General features: G+C 37.1%; 1 protein-coding gene across 3 annotated transcripts in view; it reads right to left on the bottom strand.

Annotated features, from left to right (window-relative positions):
* LOC145985333 (transmembrane protein 117-like) overlaps positions 1 to 18835 on the bottom strand; it is a 241652-nt gene that overhangs the window by 65583 nt on the left and 157234 nt on the right. For all 3 annotated transcript variants that reach the window (XM_083119225.1, XM_083119226.1, XM_083119227.1), the window contains exon 5: positions 587 to 697. In XM_083119225.1, the coding sequence (XP_082975351.1) occupies positions 587 to 697 (111 nt within the window). The remainder of the gene's footprint in view (positions 1 to 586; positions 698 to 18835) is intronic.

Below are 18835 nucleotides of genomic sequence, written 5' to 3'. Positions count from 1 at the left end.
TAGTCTATTATTGTTATTGTTATTTTCAACCAACAGAACGCTTGTGTGCGATTGTTGTATAGTAGGTCAACTGGGAGCATCATTGTTGTACATTGTTCAGCAGCTTCAAGAATTTCATCTTACTGCAGCATTGTTCTCTGATTATTGGTATTTTCTGTATTGTACTGTGGGTTAAGTGTGAGCTTCATTGTTTGCAGCAGTTGGAAGTTGACCTACTATGCAATAATAGAACACAAGCGTTCTGTTGGTTGAAAATAACAATAACAATTATAATCAGACTACACTGCTGCACTCAGATGCAATTTTTGAAGTTACTGAACGATGTCATTGAAACTTGTTTAATATTTCTATACAGAATATAGTTTCTACATTCGAGATTTTTTTAAAAAAAATAACATTTTACTAATAGTGTCCAGAATTAATGCCACTACTGTATAACTAGTACAAGGAAAATACATAAAGGAATAAGAGGGTAATCAAGTTTCCCTTGCTTTAGGTGCAATGCATTCCCGTATTTGCATTAGAGTGAACATCTGTATAAAACTATAAACACACACACATCATTTATTTTGCGAAGGAATCTAACCTGGTCGTCCCTGAACATCTTCAACCTGAGAAGTTTCCCGCACAGTAACCCGTGAATGAGAAGCTTTCCAAGTATCATTCCGCACAGGATTGCCAGGAGCCACATTAAAACCTGGAAGAAATAATAAAGTTACATAAAATCCATTATCCTTGTTTTCCAGAACAGCATTCGTAATTTTTTTTGTCTCGTAGCCAGAATTACAAAGTAAAAGCAATGTATGCGAACGCAATGGAGAGCTACTTTCTTTTCACAAGAGCACAATCCTTGGGGAGCTATGACTTTAACTGACTTACTTTATAAAATAAGTAAATATAATTTTCAAAACAATGTTGTGGGGTCAGGATGATCCTTTGAGAAGACACCCAAATATCAACCTCTCTTTCACGTACAACACCCTAGACTGCATTTTGCAGACTAACGAGTCTCTGGCGTCTGGACTCAAAGCCAGTATTATTCTCTATGGGGCTTGTGTTGTCATCCATATATGCTTGTGATTGCCCCTTCATCCATTTCGCCTACCACGCTAGGGGTCCCGGGTTCGAATTCCGGCCTGGGCGTGGATGTTTGTGAGTGTCCATTCATCACTTTCATAATGACATCACTCATCTCCATCTTCGTAAATTAGTCAAAAGTGTCACAAAAAGTGATGTAAAATAAAGCAAATCAAAATAATAAAAAGAAATCATCCATTTCGTCTTATCACCTTTCATCATCATCTTCGCGATTAGCCAAAAGGGGCAGAGAAGCGAAGTAAAATAAAGCAAATCGATCAGTCTAACCAAACAATGTTGTGTTGTTTTGTTGGAGATTATTCTCCATGCAGGCTCTTTTCACTAGATCCTAATACGAAGTGTAGATCTGTTCCCGGCAGACCTCCTACGCAAATAAGACCCTTGTTGCCAGCCCAGAAATCCACTTCGAGAATGGGAGGAATTTGGGTATAAGTTCAAAGATATGGCAACACTGATGCGGTTTCCATGTCCACCATCCCTTTCCTGTGAAACTTCAGGTGGAAACTCGTGTCCGAGGTAATTGGGCTCCTGGTCGAAGATATGCTCCTCAGGGAAGGATTCAGAGGGGGAAATTTACCGTAAGCGATTGGCCAACTGCGGCGAGGACTGATAGGAAGGGTTTTTCCTTTGGAAAAAAATCCCTTGAGGAGGGGAGATATTACACAACCGTGGGTCTCTTTCAGCAAACAACTCAACACGCTCCATTTAACATACGGCATCGACTGAGAAAGTGCACACGTGCGTAAGATACCAATTTGGTAGCGATTTATGTGTTATGTAAGATGCTCAGTCACTTCTGTTTTTGCTGTTTTTAAACTTGAGATAAACTGAATATCAACACTTAGTTTCATTTTATTGTGTTCAGATACTAATTCCACAAGCAAGTGTTGAATTCATTGAGTGGTTCTATCATTTTCTGTTCTCAATTTTCTTATATACTTGAAATTTTAAAATCTCTGGTGTTGTTGTAAGTGTAGAATAAAATCACAGAGCATTAGTATTAGAGTGGCAATGGAAAGTATAAATACGTCATTCCGAAATTTTGACGTCATATTGAGCATATTAGCCCCGTTCGGCGGGCCAGAGAACTTCAAGTCGGCTTGAAGATCTTGCACGTTTAGCGTCCGGCGGGCGGAAGTTGACGTCACGTCTTACAGAGTGAAAGCGTCCGGCCATTCAGACGGCTTACAGCCATCTTACAGCCGGAGCAAGTTAAGGAAAAGTTTACTTGTTTCGTCTCCACAAGATCTTGCAATATACTTGCAATATACTTGCCGATGCCTGACAACATTCTTTGTACTCAAGATAAATAAATTACACTTTGAAAATGTTGAAATATTGGTTTGAAGTGAGAGAAAGAAGTTCATTGTTTTATATGAAGACCACGTTCACTGGTAGTCACGTGTTTCCTCTCAGATGCATCTTGCAGTTGTCTGGCTCGCCGAACGGGGCTACAGTATGTTAAACAAAAACCCCCGGAAGAGGCATAACAATATATGCCAATGATTTTCTTGATTTCAGGTTGTAGTTCTAAGTTTTTACTTCGTATTTCAGAGCTAAAAGAGCAATGTACAAACTGTAATATCCTCCGATAGAGTAGTGGTAACGTCTTCGCCTTGTAATCAAGGAGTCCCGGGTTCGATACCCGGTGGAGGCACTTTGCAAAGTGGTTCGGATCCAACTTTAAACTGTAGGTCCGGTCTCGATTAGCCTATATGTGCATAAAGTGGGCTCCAAAAAGCAACAACTCTCATTCTGGTTGAAAGAATTCGAATTCGATTAGTTACTCGTGCACCAAATATGTATTTTTGAAGGAGAATCATACCATTAATGCTCCACTCCTGACACTGGCGTCGATCTTAATTAATTCTATGTAGAGGGGTGCAAGAGTAACACATAGAAACTGTTAACTGAGAATGGGTACTGGAAGGTAACAAGGAAGGCTGTTCTAGCCCCCTTGGGATATCTAGGGGCAGAAAGTGGCTTGGCCTTCACATGTTGACGCAAAGATGAAAGAGAATATTTGCTTTACTATGTTTTTCAAGAATGCATTCTTTTATAAATGATAGCTTGATTTTAAAAGAAATTGGCGTGCGTGTTACTTTAAAATGAAAGCCTCTAAACTATTTGGGGGCGTCCCCTTTGTCCCTTCGCCTCCGACGCCCGCGCCTGCACGCACTCACACACAGCACGGAAAATTCGACCCAATTCGTCACAAGCTAGAGAGCTACTGCGAGTTGGAAAGCCGTTTGGTGGGATGATGGGTAACGTATTAAGAGGATATAAGTGTGATATTGCACCTCACTGCGTTAACGAAAAAGAGCACTAGAGTTTCGAAAACATTGCGACATTCTTGGCACACTGCCACCCACGGTTGCAGAGAAGCAGTCCGCAGTTAGATTTACTGCCGTAACAAGTCGCGCCGCGAAAGAGCGCAAAGAGAGTCGACACGAATGATGCCAACCACGAAATATAAACTCTCCCCATTTCCAGGCAAGAACTCTATTAATGTCTTGTCAGTATTTGCCTCTTATTTTTAAGCCTAGATAGAACCTGCAATCTATATTTACATTGTATGTAAATCATGACGTTATCTTGATGATGAATCGGTTAACAGCAAGCTCTTCTCCAATCATGCAATATTTAACAGAGCACTAAATCAACAGCGTTACGATTTGTTGCCTGGCGTCTTAATATTTTCGTTTTATCTGGCTTGACAGTGAACTTAAGAAGACCAAGGATCTTATATAAGACACCAATGAAATTTGAACATGGAAGCTCAAAGAAGGCCAATGAAACTCAACACCAAGCTTAGAGGAGCCGATAGATCTTGACGCACTGATATAAAGGCACATTTTCAGTTAAACCGTCGATTACCTTCAAGAAGTCGCCCTTAAGACTGACCTTCATAGTAGCCAGCCTAAAGAAGAATTCCAATGAAACTTGACACTGAGTTTCAACGATATATTTAAATAAGTTGACTGTAGGTTAAGAAGGAGAACTTCCAACGAAACACAGTAGTGAATTAAAGTTAGGCTTTCAGTAAACTTGACAGTAAGTTTAATAGACAACTCTAATGAAGCTAGACATATTCCTGAAGTGACTTCCAAATAGATTTGCCAGTGCACTTAAGAAACTTTGAAGAAACTATGACAATGTGCTAACTAAAACTTCCAACGAATCTTAATGACGAGCACAAAGAATCAAGAATTAAATTTGGCAGTGAAATCTAATATCGGTAACATTTTCACGATAATAGACATTACCTGGACTGGACAATACACTTAAAGAAAACTTTGAACAAAATACGACAGTAGGCTTCGTTAAGACCTCCAACGAAACTTCTCGACGAGCACAAAGAATCAAGAATGCAGTAGTAGTTCCAAGCTATCATTTATAAAATAATGCATTCTTGAAAAACATAGTAAAGCAAATATTCTCTGACAATGAGCTTTAAAAAGATATATATGAAAGTTGATAGAGACGTTAATGAAGTTACTAACATGTTACCAGATAATTCAAAGATTCCTATGTAACGTGATAGCGAACTTAACGAACACCCCCTTGAAATTTTACAGTGAACCTAAAGGACACATATGAAGACTCCCAAAAAAATAATTCAAATGAATCATGTATTACAAGGATATCATGTATCAGAAGAGAGATATTTTTATTAAATCATTTTTAAATGACGTTTAAAAAATCATTACATTTTCGATTCTAGCGTAAAGTGGCCTAGAAGATAACACAGAGCACCGACTGTAGCCTGTGGCAGAAATAATTTTGCGTGTCTGGAGTATATTTTCCTCAATTGGAAACACTGTTGAACGGAATTTCCGTAATACTTCCTCCTTGTGCCAAGAATTTACTCAAGAGGGAACAACAGAGTTACGGCAGCTGGATTTACAGTCTTAGTTTCGTCACTTATGGACTTCAAAACAGTTTGTTTATTCAAAATAAGTCTAGGTATGTGTATTTTAATAAAGCCTAGTGAATGGATTGGGGATTTAATAAGCTGAATAAGGATTCCACTATGTCTCGTTGTGCGGCATTATTCATATCTCAGGAACTACTGGAGTGAACCTCTGGAACTATAATACCGAGATTGACACAAGGAAGGTTTCGTAAGTAAACTTCATACAGGTTAATCGGGACAATTTAAAGAGAGGTTAGAACCACTGCAGTATGCAATCATAGGGTTTCGAACATTAAATTGCTTGATTGCAATGACCAATACGAAAGGCGTGCAGGTTTGCAGGATACTCCAATGTTCTGTACACACACGTACATACAGATGTGTGTGTAAATTCTACCCCCCCCGTTCATTGCTCCGTGCAATGTAAATGTGCAGGGAGGGTGCGAAGTAGGACCACAGACATTCACGATACCGGCCACAGTAGAGGTGATGCGACCAGCACCACGCTCTGGTTCCCTTTGCCCTTGTCACGTACACAAACTGCATTGTTGTTCTTTGAGGTATAGGATCATAGATGGCAGCATGCAAAAAGAACGACGATTATATTTGATGATACATAAAGCAGCTTAGAAAGTGGGCCAGAGATGGCAGCACCCAAGAAAACTTATACAATTGTAAATAGAGAAAAAGGAAAGCGCTGAAGTGGTGAAATAATGATTGTAAATATTAATACTAATTATAATGAAAGAAATAAATGAACTTAATACAATAACAGGATATAAATAAGGTGGAAAGGGTGATTAATATTCAGTAATAGCAAGTAGTGGTATTGACTGTATTATAAACCCAAGAAAGGAAGAGCCCTCCTCAAGCAGGTTTGGCTATACTTAAAACTAGCTCAACATGCCCATATGAGCTTTTTGCTCAAGTGTGGAACCCTCTCTAATCCAAGATTTTTGTAAAAATGCCCTCGGGAATTTTTCAGAAAGGAAGAGCCCCCTCAGATTGATTTGCTCATACTTACAAAAGTTGCATCAGCCAGATTTTTGTCCATAAACTTGTCAAAAATTGTTAATTTTTTGGCTATACCAGAAATTAAGCCAATACACACACACATACACACTCATATATACACATATTTACTTCCAGTTTAAGTTTAATTGGACCCCAGCCTCAATCTAATATTAAAACAATGCAATATGCAGAGACCTTCTAGAATTGCTCCGTGACTCTCTCATTTCTTACATTATATGTCAAGTAATTTTCCTCTGTGTCAGTGTGTGCAATTCCCGAGACGGTGGTATTGATTTTTGCTTTGCATGTTCTCCCCAGCGCCAGTATTTACAGAAATTCCCGAGCATTTAAAGCTTTGATGCAATATTGCATCAGCTAGTATTGTGAGAGTGGCTGAGGAGAACAGATGTGTTGTTAACAGTGCTTCTCATATTTATAGGCCTGTTTGATTTAATTAAATATATATTGTTGCCTGATATTTGTTACATCTAGTTTGTTTGTTGTTATTTGGGGTCAGGATTATATTTGTCACAGCTTGTTATACAAAAATCAATACATAATACTCAGTGCTGGGTCATTGCCATTCTAGACATGCATGTTCGTGCAGGTATTTGCGCTAGGTCAGTGTGAATGAATATTTATTCTCTTTTTCCACTTGTGGGCTATTGGCTTTACAACCTGTCATAAGATAAGCATAGAGATTTGATTTAAAAACCCAGGAAATTTTATATAAATACCAAAGCCAAAAATATTAACACACATACACACACATATACATATATATACACACAAAGCATAGTGCTGAACCCCACTGATATTTTTTATTCAGTATAAAGTTTTGAATTGAAACCCGGGAAATATATATAATAAACCAACAACAAAAATGCCAAATCAAAAATATTGCAATCAGTGCAATAAAAATATATTTAGCTCTAATTGGGCAAGACACCAAAAGATTTGTAACCCAGACAAATACAGAACTCCCACAAAAATTTGCCCCAAATGCAATAGAAAATATAACATGCAATACTTCAAATATACACATAAAGATACTTGCTCTGCACAGTCATCAATATTGCCCCCACAACCATCCACATCTGGTGTGAAAAGAAAGAATGAAGCACCTGTTAATGCTGGACCTGCAAAGCAGCCACGCTATGAACCCATCCATAGCAGTTTTAATGCCCAACTTAGGGATTATCGGTTTGTATCAGAGCCAAGATGCAGTATTAACAATTTTTTGAGCAGTGTAAATCCTGATGTGCAGGCAATTCTAAATGCACAAAATGGCTCTTATAAGCTGTCCCTCAAATTGTTTACACAATATAAGAAGCCAAATGGCACAAAATTTACACAGCCCCACATAACAGCAACTGTACCGGTATATTCAAATACAAATTCAGACACAATAATAAGCAGTTTAATAGATCAATTGAACATTAAACACTCTGAATTTGCGGCAAAAGAGTCTGGATGGAGCCTATGCGGCTCTCCACACAAGTTATATGTTAATATTTCTGAATTCAGCCCATTGCAAGGATCTACATATCTGCCATTACCTGATAATATTAAAAACAGAAGAGCCGTGGTTAATATAGAAAATACCGACCAGAAATGCTTTTTGTGGTGTATATTAGCTGCTTTGTTTCTAGTTTCAAGGCATCCTGAGAGAATAAGTTGTTATACACAACATGAACACTTTTTTGACGATGCAATGGAGGGTTTAGAATATCCAATGTTAGTTCAGAATATTGATAAATTTGAAAAAAGAGCCAGGGATATGAATGGCAAACAATTATCTATTAATGTATTTACTTGCTCCACTGGCAATTGCCCGATAGAACCTCTCAGAATCAGTACAATTGATGATGAATCTGCTATTCCAATTGATCTGCTCTTAATTGAAGGGGATGGTACATATCATTACACTCTGATACATAATCTTGAAGCTTTAGTGAGAACACAACTAGATAAATCCAATATAATATTCAAGTTGTGCAGAAGATGCTTAACTGTATTTTATGGTCAAAAAATGGTGAAGGGGGTTCGTGAAGAGAGTGCAGAAATTGCAAAAAACAAGTTAATTGAGCATCTGAAATACTGTGGCAATCATAAACCTGTTCATATGGTGATGCCAATGCCAAGTGAGAATTGCAAATTCAAAAAGTTTGAAGCCTTGTTGGAACACCCAGCATATATTGTCTGGGATTCTGAATCAAATCTCAAATCTCTTGCATTCTGCAATCCAGATCCTGAAGAATCTTCAATTACACCATACCAGGTACATGAACCTTCCAGCTTTTGTTATGTGGTTGTACAGGATGGTGTTGTTAGTAAAGAATATTCATACATGGGGCCAGATGCCATCAAAATATTTGCACATAAAATAGAAATTGAGTGCCGTGACATAGCATCTAATATTTTATTAAAATCAAAACCCATGTTGCCTTTAACAGAGAAACAGATTGAAGATTTCAACAATGCGGAAAAATGCCCGGTATGTGATTCTGAATTTTCAGATACAAATATCAAGGTGAAACACCATTCTCATACAGATGGTCGATATAAACAGGCCCTGTGTAATAGCTGTAATATTCAGATCAAGAGACCAAAATTTATCCCCATATTTTGCCATGGAGCATCCAATTATGATTTCCATCATCTGATCAGATATGAGGGGTTTGAGAAGCAGAATTTAAATATTTTAGCTGAAAATGATGAGAAATATATATCTATTAGCAAAATAATTAAAGTTAATGGTGTTCCTATTCACATAAGATTTCTTGATTCTTACAGATTTTTTTCTGCTAGCCTGGATACACTGGCCACTCAATTATCTGATGAGCAATTCAAAATCACACGTGCCTTGTTTCCAAATCAGGATCTGAAATTAATTAGGCGGAAGGGTGTATATCCATATGATTATGTCACAGATTTTTCTAAATTTGATGAATGTTCTTTGCCACCACAAGAAGAGTTTTACAGCAAAATCAGAGGTTCTGGAATCACTGATGAGAATTATCACCATGCCCAATTGATGTTTAACAATTTAAAATGCAAGACATTTGGTGATTATCACATGGCATATTTGAAACTTGATGTGACCCTCTCAGCAGATATAATACAGACATTCAGAAAATCTTGCATGCAAAATTATGGACTGGATCCAGTGTATTTTTTCAGTGCCCCGGGCCTAGCATGGGATGCAATGTTTTTAAACACCAAAAAGCAATTGGATCTGATCCAGGATCAAGATATGTATCTGTTTATGGAGGAAGGTATAAGAGGAGGCATGGTGCAATGTTCTCAGAGATATGCCAGAGCAAATAACAAATATATGCCTGATTATAATCCAGAATTGCCATCAAATTATATATTGTATGTGGATGCAAATAGCCTCTATGGTCATGCCATGATGCAAAAACTGCCATATGCAGGGCTTGAGTGGGTTGAAGATTTCAATATTGAAGATCTTCAGGACTTTGATGACAGTAATTATGGCCTCTTCTTAGAGGTTGATCTGACAATTCCTGATGATTTACACAACAAATTTTCTGATCTGCCCCCAATTCCTGAGGTTCAGTGCTCACCTGGCTCTAAACAGAGGAAATTGATGATGACACTGGAGCCAAAACAGAGTTATGTCATATATTACAAAAACCTCCAGTTCCTGATGCATCATGGTGTTCAAGTGACCAAAATTGGCAAAGTTTTGAGGTTCAAACACTCAGAATGGTTGAAACCATACATTGATACAAACACGGAGCTTCGAACATCTGCAAAGAGCCAATTTGATAAGGCCTTGTTTAAATTGATGGTTAATTCTGTATATGGCAAAACAATTGAAAATGTCAGAAAACATACTGATGTTAAAATAATTACTGACCCCAACCGGAGCAAAAAATTGGTTGCAAATCCTAATTTCAATTACAGAAGAATTTATGATGAAAATATGGCACTTTTCAACATGAAAAAAACAAAGATTAAGTTTGATAAACCTATTTATGTAGGGGCTGCAATATTGGAATTGGCCAAATTACATATGTTAACATTGTATTATGATGTGTTGAAACCTTTTTATGGTGATAATATAAAATTGATGTACATGGACACGGATAGTTTTATTCTTGATATTAAAACAGAAGATGTTTATCAAGATATGTCACAGCCTGCATTGCTTGAATATTTTGATACCAGTGAACATACAAGGATTCAACCCCACAACAAAAAGGTGCCTGGCAAGTTAAAAGATGAGACACTTGGTGATGTTATTGTGGAATTTGCTGGGTTAAGTGCCAAGATGTACAGTTTTAAAACATGTAATGCTGTTGTCAAAAAAGCCAAGGGCATTGGCAGAGTGACTGTGGAAAAAGAGCTTAAATTTGAAGATTATAAAAATTGTCTCAAATCCCAGAATTTAATCAAAACATCAGAATCCAGAATTCAGAGTGTGGATCACTTATTGACTTCAAATGTTGTAAGAAAAGTGGCTCTGGACCCACATGATGATAAGAGATGCATTTTGTCATGTGGCATACATACTTTACCATGGGGTCATTGTGATTTGAAAAATGGGAATCAATGCCCAAGCACAGAGCATGATTTGAAATAAATAAACATGCCTATGAACTTATTTGGGTTCAAAAAACAAGGTATTATGGAGCTGCCAACACCACAACCCTCTTCTGATATACAGTCTATACTGTCTAAACTGAGTGGCTTGTTAATTATTCATCTGAACAGCATATTTACAGATGTTGATGATGAAACAGGCAAAACATTGTACATATTTAACAATAATTTAAATCATTACCAATTACCTGTAGGTTGGCAATTGCAATTTATTACAACCCCTGAGGGTGATGTCAAAATTTCAGTAGGGAGAAATATTTACAGAATTAAGCACTCAAACATGGTTTCTGGCACTGTATATACTGTTTCTGCTGGTGACTGCTTATATATTGAGGTCCCTGGATCCTATGATCAGCTTATACCCTTTTTTATAGAATTAAGAATCAGGTATTCAATAATAAATAACTACTAAACAAAATGCCTAATGATATTTTTGGCCATACAAGACATGAAGATCACAGTGATGAGATTTTGATGCTTGATGTCAGAGTCAAGAAATTAAGAAGTGATTTACAAGCTTTACAAACTACACTCAATGCCAGTCTTCAATTAGAAATTACAAATTTGCAATCACAATGCATGGACCCTCTTCTTAAAATTGATTCTGAACTCAAATTATTGCTTCAGAAATATACTGACCTGGCGACATTGGATAATTTTCAAAGTTTAGAAGAAGCTGTTGCAGCTCTTCAAGCCAAATTTAAGACCCAAGCCACCAATTCTGAGCAATTGAAACAGCAATTGGAAGAGCAGATAAATAATGTCCAGGCACAGCTCCAAACAATTGTCAAAAGCATAAAATCACAAGAAGATTTTGATCTTGTGATTTCCACTCTAAAGGAACAGATTCAGTCACTCCAAATACCTAATCTGGACCCTCTGAACAATGCCATAGCCGAGGTTAAAGAAAAAATTGAGACACTTGAAAATTTTATGAACAACTTGCCCTCTTCTGATGCTTTGAATGCAATAACTCGCAGTGTAGCAAATATTAAGCTGCAACTTGAAACATATGAAGATTTTGGAAAAATTCAAAGTTCCATAACCCATCTTGAAGGTACAATAGCAGCAGTGCAAAGTGATTTGGCAAATGTACTTGAATCCCGATTGCCTGGGATTGTAGATACCCTTGTCAGTGTCCAGCAACAAATCACAAAGCTTGAAAACCTCAACACTGAATCTGAACTATCTCATTTTCATCACTTGATAGATGATATCCAAACAAAACTTGAAATTTTACAACAATCCACACCCTCTCAGGCAGATATAGCTCTGCTCCAAAATGCTATGCAAAATGTGGCTGATGCTTCTGAATTACACAATGTGAAATTGGCACTTGAATCTTTGCAAAATACAGTGTCAAATCTTCCTACATCACAGGAACTTAAAAATATTAAGAGAGCAGTGAATAGGATATTGAAATCAGAAGATATCAAGAATATCCAGGCAGAGATCAAACATCTCACCCAGACAGTGGCCACTCTACCAACCAATCAACATATTAATGAACTGCATGCCCTGTTTGAGGATATCAGAAGACAGGTCCATGACCTTACAGCTCAAAATTCAAAATTGGCAATTGTTGAAAATTTGCAACAAATTGTAGCTAATATCAAGCAACAGCTAGGGACCATGGAATCCAATCAAGCAAATGCCCTGTCTGTTTTTGCCACCCAGCTACAAGAAATTGTGCAACAATACAAGAGACTTGCTGTGGACATAAAAATAAAGCCAGGCCATGATGATGTTGTTAGGACCATCAATGAGCACCTTGAATCTGTAACAAGCAGATTGCTCACAGCAGAAAAAGAAATAACAGGCATAATTGAAAATCCAAAACATTCAGTAATTCTTGAATTGTACAGCATCCCCAACAAAGAATATGATTCTCCATTTACACCAGGAGGCAAAATATATATGCTGTCCCCTGCACAATTTTATTACCAATTTTTTGTTGGGGGCACATTGAGACCAATCAAGATCAAATATTGGCTTCAGCCACAGGCACATCACTACCCTACCTTATCAATAACAAATGCTGAGAACAAAGTGAAAATCACCAGTGTAGAATTGGAGGATTTTACAGATCCCAATACATTGGAAACAGCCTATACTGAAGATGATGGCACTCTGGAATTTAAAATACAAATAGGGGACAAATTATATTTAGAAAATCCTGCAGTATCAGCTGCTGAACACCCCATAGTTGCAATATTCTTGTTTTCATATTATGTCTAGACAAATTATTGTTGATGAATTACACAGACAGGCCCGACATAATTTTAAGAGACTCCCAGTAGTCACAAAGGGCATAGATGATTTATGGCAAAGCGACTTGATTGAAATGGCAAGTGGACAGTTGAAAAATTTAGACAAAATCAACAAGGGCTACAAGTATCTACTCACTGTAATAGATACATTTTCAAAATTTGCCTGGGCTGTGCCACTCAAATTCAAGACTGGAAAATGTGTTACAGAAGCTTTTAGAACAATTATCAATCAGAGTGGAAGATCACCGCGCTATTTGCAAACAGATAATGGCAAAGAATTTTATAATTCAGTGTTTCAACAATTTATTAAAAGCCAGGCAATAAAACATTATTCGAGTTACAGTGATCTCAAAGCCTAAATTGTAGAGAGATTCAACAGAACCTTAAAAAATCTTATGTATAAACAATTTACCCTCCAAGGTAATTATAAATGGATTAATATTCTTCCAGAACTTCTACATAAATATAACAACTCGGTCCATTCCACAATCAACATGAAACCCTCTGAAGTAACTTCATCTGATGAGCAAAAATTGATCAGCACTGTTTATTATCCTAGATACCAGCCAACAACAAGAAAGGCCAAATACAAGGTGGGGGATCAAGTAAGAATAAGCAAATATAAGCACTTATTCAAGAGAGGCTTTACAAGAAACTGGAGCACTGAATTATTTACAGTGGTTCAAGTTAAACCCGGGACTCTTAACACATATATAATAAAGGATCACCGAGGAGAAATTCTCAAAGGCAGGTTCTATGAACAAGAGCTCAGCAAAACTAAACAGCCTGACACATATCTCATAGAAAAAATCATCCGCAGAAAAGGCAAAAAATTACTTGTCAAATGGCTGGGTCATCCGGAAAACAGCTGGATCGATGCAAACAAAATAATAATATGAACACCTGGGATGTTATAAAAAGGCTCCCAGAACCTGAACAGCAGAATAAGAGAAATGGCAAATTGCTACCTGATAATATTAGATGTCTTATTGTTGGGCCATCTGCTTGTGGTAAAACTACACTAATGGTTGATAATTTTTTATTGGCACCCAACTGGTTAGACTGGAAAAACAGGCACTTGTATGTTTTTTCTAAGAGCTTGGAACAATTAAAATATCAGCAGCTGATGAAGCTATATGATGGATTGGATATAGCCACTTTTGAACCAGATGTTAAGCCACTTCATGAATGTCTCAATAATTCTGTGGTTGTGTTTGATGATATTATACTGGATAATCAAAACAAGGTTAGAAATTTCTTTACACAGGGCCGGCACAAAAACATTGATTGCTTCTACCTGGCACAGACTTTTTCTAAAATTCCGAAGCAGCTGATCCGAGACAACAGCAATTTTATATGTGTGTTTCATCAAGATCATACCAACCTCAAACACATACACGATGAATATGTAGGTGGGGACTTGAGCTACAATGATTTTTCCAAGATTTGCAGCAGGTGCTGGAACCAGGACAGTTATGGGTTTGTCACAATTGATATGACAAGAACACCTAATAGTGGCAAATACAGAAATAAAATCAACAATTTTCTAGACGTGGAGACGTATATAAATAAACATGAAAAGGCCAATCATTGATGATCTTAAATTAAGAGATTATCTTGTAAAAAGATTTAAGGGATGGAAATCAGAGAACCGAGGAATTTATGAAAAACACAAACAAACAGAACAGCCTGTAATTGATGCTATTAATAATTTAGGTAAGAATATCAAAACTGTTACAGAGCAAAATCAAAATTTGATCACAGAGCTTGTACCTGTAGCTGCAAGGAACATATTAGATTATCCAATCACCCCACTTTCAAGTATTCATACACCTAGTCCTATTGCTCCTAGAAGAATTGAGGCTAGTCAGGATCCTATTGAATTGGGTCTTCTTGCTCAAAAATATTTAACTACACCTAAAGACAATAAAGATGAGGTTTTTGGCTTATATGCTGACACAGAGCTTGATGGCAGCATCATACATAGAATTGGCAATTTCAGAGTAACATTTATGGGAGATGATCTGATTGTATATTCAGAATCTCGTCTTGGAGAAAAAGGTGCTTTTGTTAAATATGCCGGAACACCTGGATTGTGGGAACTGATGACTAGGAAAAGGCCTGGCAGCTATACAGATCAAGATTATGAATATTACAAAGAAATATTAATAAAATCAGATGCTCTATACCAGAACAATGATCCCACACAAAAAAGAGTCAAGTCTAGCAGTGGAGCAAAATACAATAATTTAATCAAGCCCATATGGTCACAGATCAAGACTGGCAGTGGAATCAAACAATACAACACCCTGCCTAAAGAATTTGTGTGGGTTGATGATGTCAGGAAACTTGTAGACAGGTTATTGGTAATAGCTGGGGAGGAAAATGCTGGCAACCACAATTTTTACAATGAAAAGGTTGGAATTATGGACATGATAAGCACAAAATTGTCTAATTTTATAGTGAATGACACTAAGGGGATTGGATATCTCATAAAAATTATTAATACTCTACCACCTAAATTTTGGAATATTTCTGAGGGTAGAGGGCTTGTTAATGACATTATAAACAAGCTGCCATTTGAACTACACATTCCAGGTTATCAGTATTGTGGTCCAGGCACAAAATTGGATCATAGATTAAACAGAGGTGATCCTGGTGTTAATCCCCTAGATGCTGCTTGTAGAGACCATGACATAGCATACAACACACATTCTGATCTTGACAAGAGACATGTTGCAGACAAGAAATTAGAAGAGGCTGCATTTGGTAGATTTGTAAGCAAAGATGCTTCTTTAAGTGAAAAAATAGCAGCATTGGGAACCACCATAGCTATGAACACCAAACAAAAACTGGGGTGGGGGCTGTGAATATGTATATAATAAACCTACAATGAAGGCCAAGGGTGTTATGTATCAAATACCTTATGCAGGTCTCAAATCTCTTAAAACTATTGACAGTCTTTTGACCAAAAAGCAGCGCAAGAAAAAAAATTCTTGTATTGCCAAGGGCCATGGTATGAAATTGTTACTTAGTACCCCCCAATTAAAAAAATTACAACAATCCAGGAAAAAATCACATGTGGGTGGATTTATATTTACCATCCCTGCCATCTTAGCTGCTCTCGGGGCTGTTGGGAGCTTGGCCGGGGGATCAGCTGCCATAGCAAAAACAGTAATAGATGCCAAGAAAAATAGGGCAGAATTAGATGAGCTGAAGCGCCATAACCTGGCTATTGAGAAACAAGGCAAAGGTGTTAAGAGAGCCATGAATAAGTTTAAAAAAAAAACAAGAGCCGCTTACAAACCAAGATATTGAAGCTTTAATCAAGCCACTGGGCATCAAACATTTTAGAGGTGTGTACATGTCTGATTCTTTACCAGAACAACCACTCAACAAAGAGTGTGGCATTGTTAATTTGGATAAGTACAAAAATCAGGGCACTCACTGGATCTGTTATCTTAAATATTTAAACAATGAGGCATTTGTGTTTGATTCATTTGGAGGTGTTCCACCTGAAAATTTAATAAAATATCTAAATTCAGCTAATCTTTATTACAATAATGCCCGTGTTCAAAACTTCAAAGATGTTAATTGCGGACATTTGTGTTTATCTGTTCTCAGATATATGTCTCAAATAAATAAACCATCAATTGAAAATTTTCAAAAAGCCTTGTGGTATCTGAAACATCATGGGGGTATTCCATCTCACCAGCCAAAATTCAATATTGAAACTCAAATTACATGATGACATAGTGTATCCCAAAACAATAGCTCTCAGAGCATTTTATGGCATGTACCTGATCCCTAATATTACACACCACAACAACAAAATTGCAGTAGGGGATCAAAAAATTGTCATCACTCCAGGGCAATATAATCTTTCCAGTCTAAATGCTCAATTACCCAGAGGTATAGTGTTAAGTCAAAATTCTGTCACTCACAGAGTAGAAATTGTATCTGCCACAGAAACAGTGGATCTGGGTACTATAGGAGAGCTGTTAGGATTTGAGAACAACACAAAACTTGAACCAGGCATCAAACACACTGCTATGAATATACCTAAATTCTTGGCAATAGAGACTCTAAATATTCACTGTAATGTGGCTGAGGGTATGATCACCAAATCAAATGGCATAGGCACTCACAAACAAACAGGCATCATTGCAACATTCAAACCTAATTCTGAATTCATGGAGCCCATCATCTACAATCCATCCCCAACATTATATTTTCCTGTGTGTCATAATAGAATAGATTATATTGAATTGATGGTCACTAATGAAAAAGAAGAATTAGTTGATTTTGCTGGAGCCACAACAACTGCAATCATAGAGATTAACATTTAAATAAAAATACATACAAGAAGAAAATGGAAAATATTGAGAGTTATGAGCTACAATCATTCCCTCCAAACAGGAGGACATTTGCAAATTTAAATCAACCCAACACAGAAATTGAGGTTGATCTTGATGTGGAGGATGGATTTATACACCCTCACAGAGCAGATTTATACATCAAATTTGATGTTGTAAAGCTCGATGGTACCGATTATCCGGCAAATTCAAATATAAGATTGGTGGACAATTTTGTGCCGCATCTATTCTCTGAAATTGAGATCAGAAAGCATGGTGTTGTTATAAACAGAGTGGATTATCCCGGCATTACCTCCACAGCTTTGGCCACATTAAAATTATCCAAAACCGAGGCTTCATACTACAAAATAGGTGGATTTGAAGCTGGTGATAAGATATTATCTAAGAACCACACAGTGCTGTTCCCTATGCGCCTGTTGCCAGGATTCTTCTCAGATTACAAAGATATTATGTGGAAGGGTGGGTTAAGAATCACATTTAGAAGAGCTGCAAATGATAACAATGCCTTGATGAGGTACAGTGCAATAAACCCTGCAGGGGAAGCTCTGCCCAATACCCTACCTGATGCAGGCAAATGCATTATTCAGACTATGGAGTTAAGAATCCCTGTTGTTGAATACGAGTCCAGTTATGCTCTTAAATACAAAGCAGATATAATAAAAAATCCACAGGTTCCTCTGCAATTTTATACATATCAATGCGTACAGAAGCCCGCAACTGGTACTTATTATGAGTTTGATGCTACAAATTCATTCTCCAGTATACAATATGACATGCCTGATTTTGTGGTGGTATTGTTTCAGACTGGAAGACACAACAATCAGGAAAAAAATTCAAGTAAATTTGATAACTGCAACATCAAGAACATATATCTTAAAAATGGCAGAAATGAGGACTTTCCCAGAGAAAATTACAATTTAGACATGTCCAAGAATGATTTCCTCAAATTATATGAGGCCTTTTCGGCTTTCAAGAGGGTCACTACTGGCAATACTGACATGTATTACACTCCAGATGAATTCAAAGCACAGAGACCCATGTTTGTAATCAATGCTTCAAAAAGGAAACAGGTTGTGGTGAATGACAGGACAAACATTAAAATTATCTGTGAATTCCATGAGGCATTACCTGATGATACTATATGTAGTGTTATTCTCATAGGAGAACAATCATATGTTTATGATGTAAGAAATGAGAGAGTCACGGAGCAATTCTAGAAGGTCTCTGCATATTGCATTGTTTTAATATTAGATTGAGGCTGGGGTCCAATTAAACTTAAACTGGAAGTAAATATGTGTATATATGAGTGTGTATGTGTGTGTGTATTGGCTTAATTTCTGGTATAGCCAAAAAATTAACAATTTTTGACAAGTTTATGGACAAAAATCTGGCTGATGCAACTTTTGTAAGTATGAGCAAATCAATCTGAGGGGCTCTTCCTTTCTGAAAAATTCCCGAGGGCATTTTTACAAAAATCTTGGATTAGAGGGGGTTCCACACTTGAGCAAAAAGCTCATATGGGCATGTTG

Source organism: Lepisma saccharinum, chromosome 3, assembly GCF_977018435.1.
Source record: "Lepisma saccharinum chromosome 3, izLepSacc3.1, whole genome shotgun sequence".
NCBI classification, from domain to species: domain Eukaryota; kingdom Metazoa; phylum Arthropoda; class Insecta; order Zygentoma; family Lepismatidae; genus Lepisma; species Lepisma saccharinum.
Note: the sequence above shows the minus strand (reverse complement) of the source record. Positions and strands in the feature narration are given on the sequence as shown.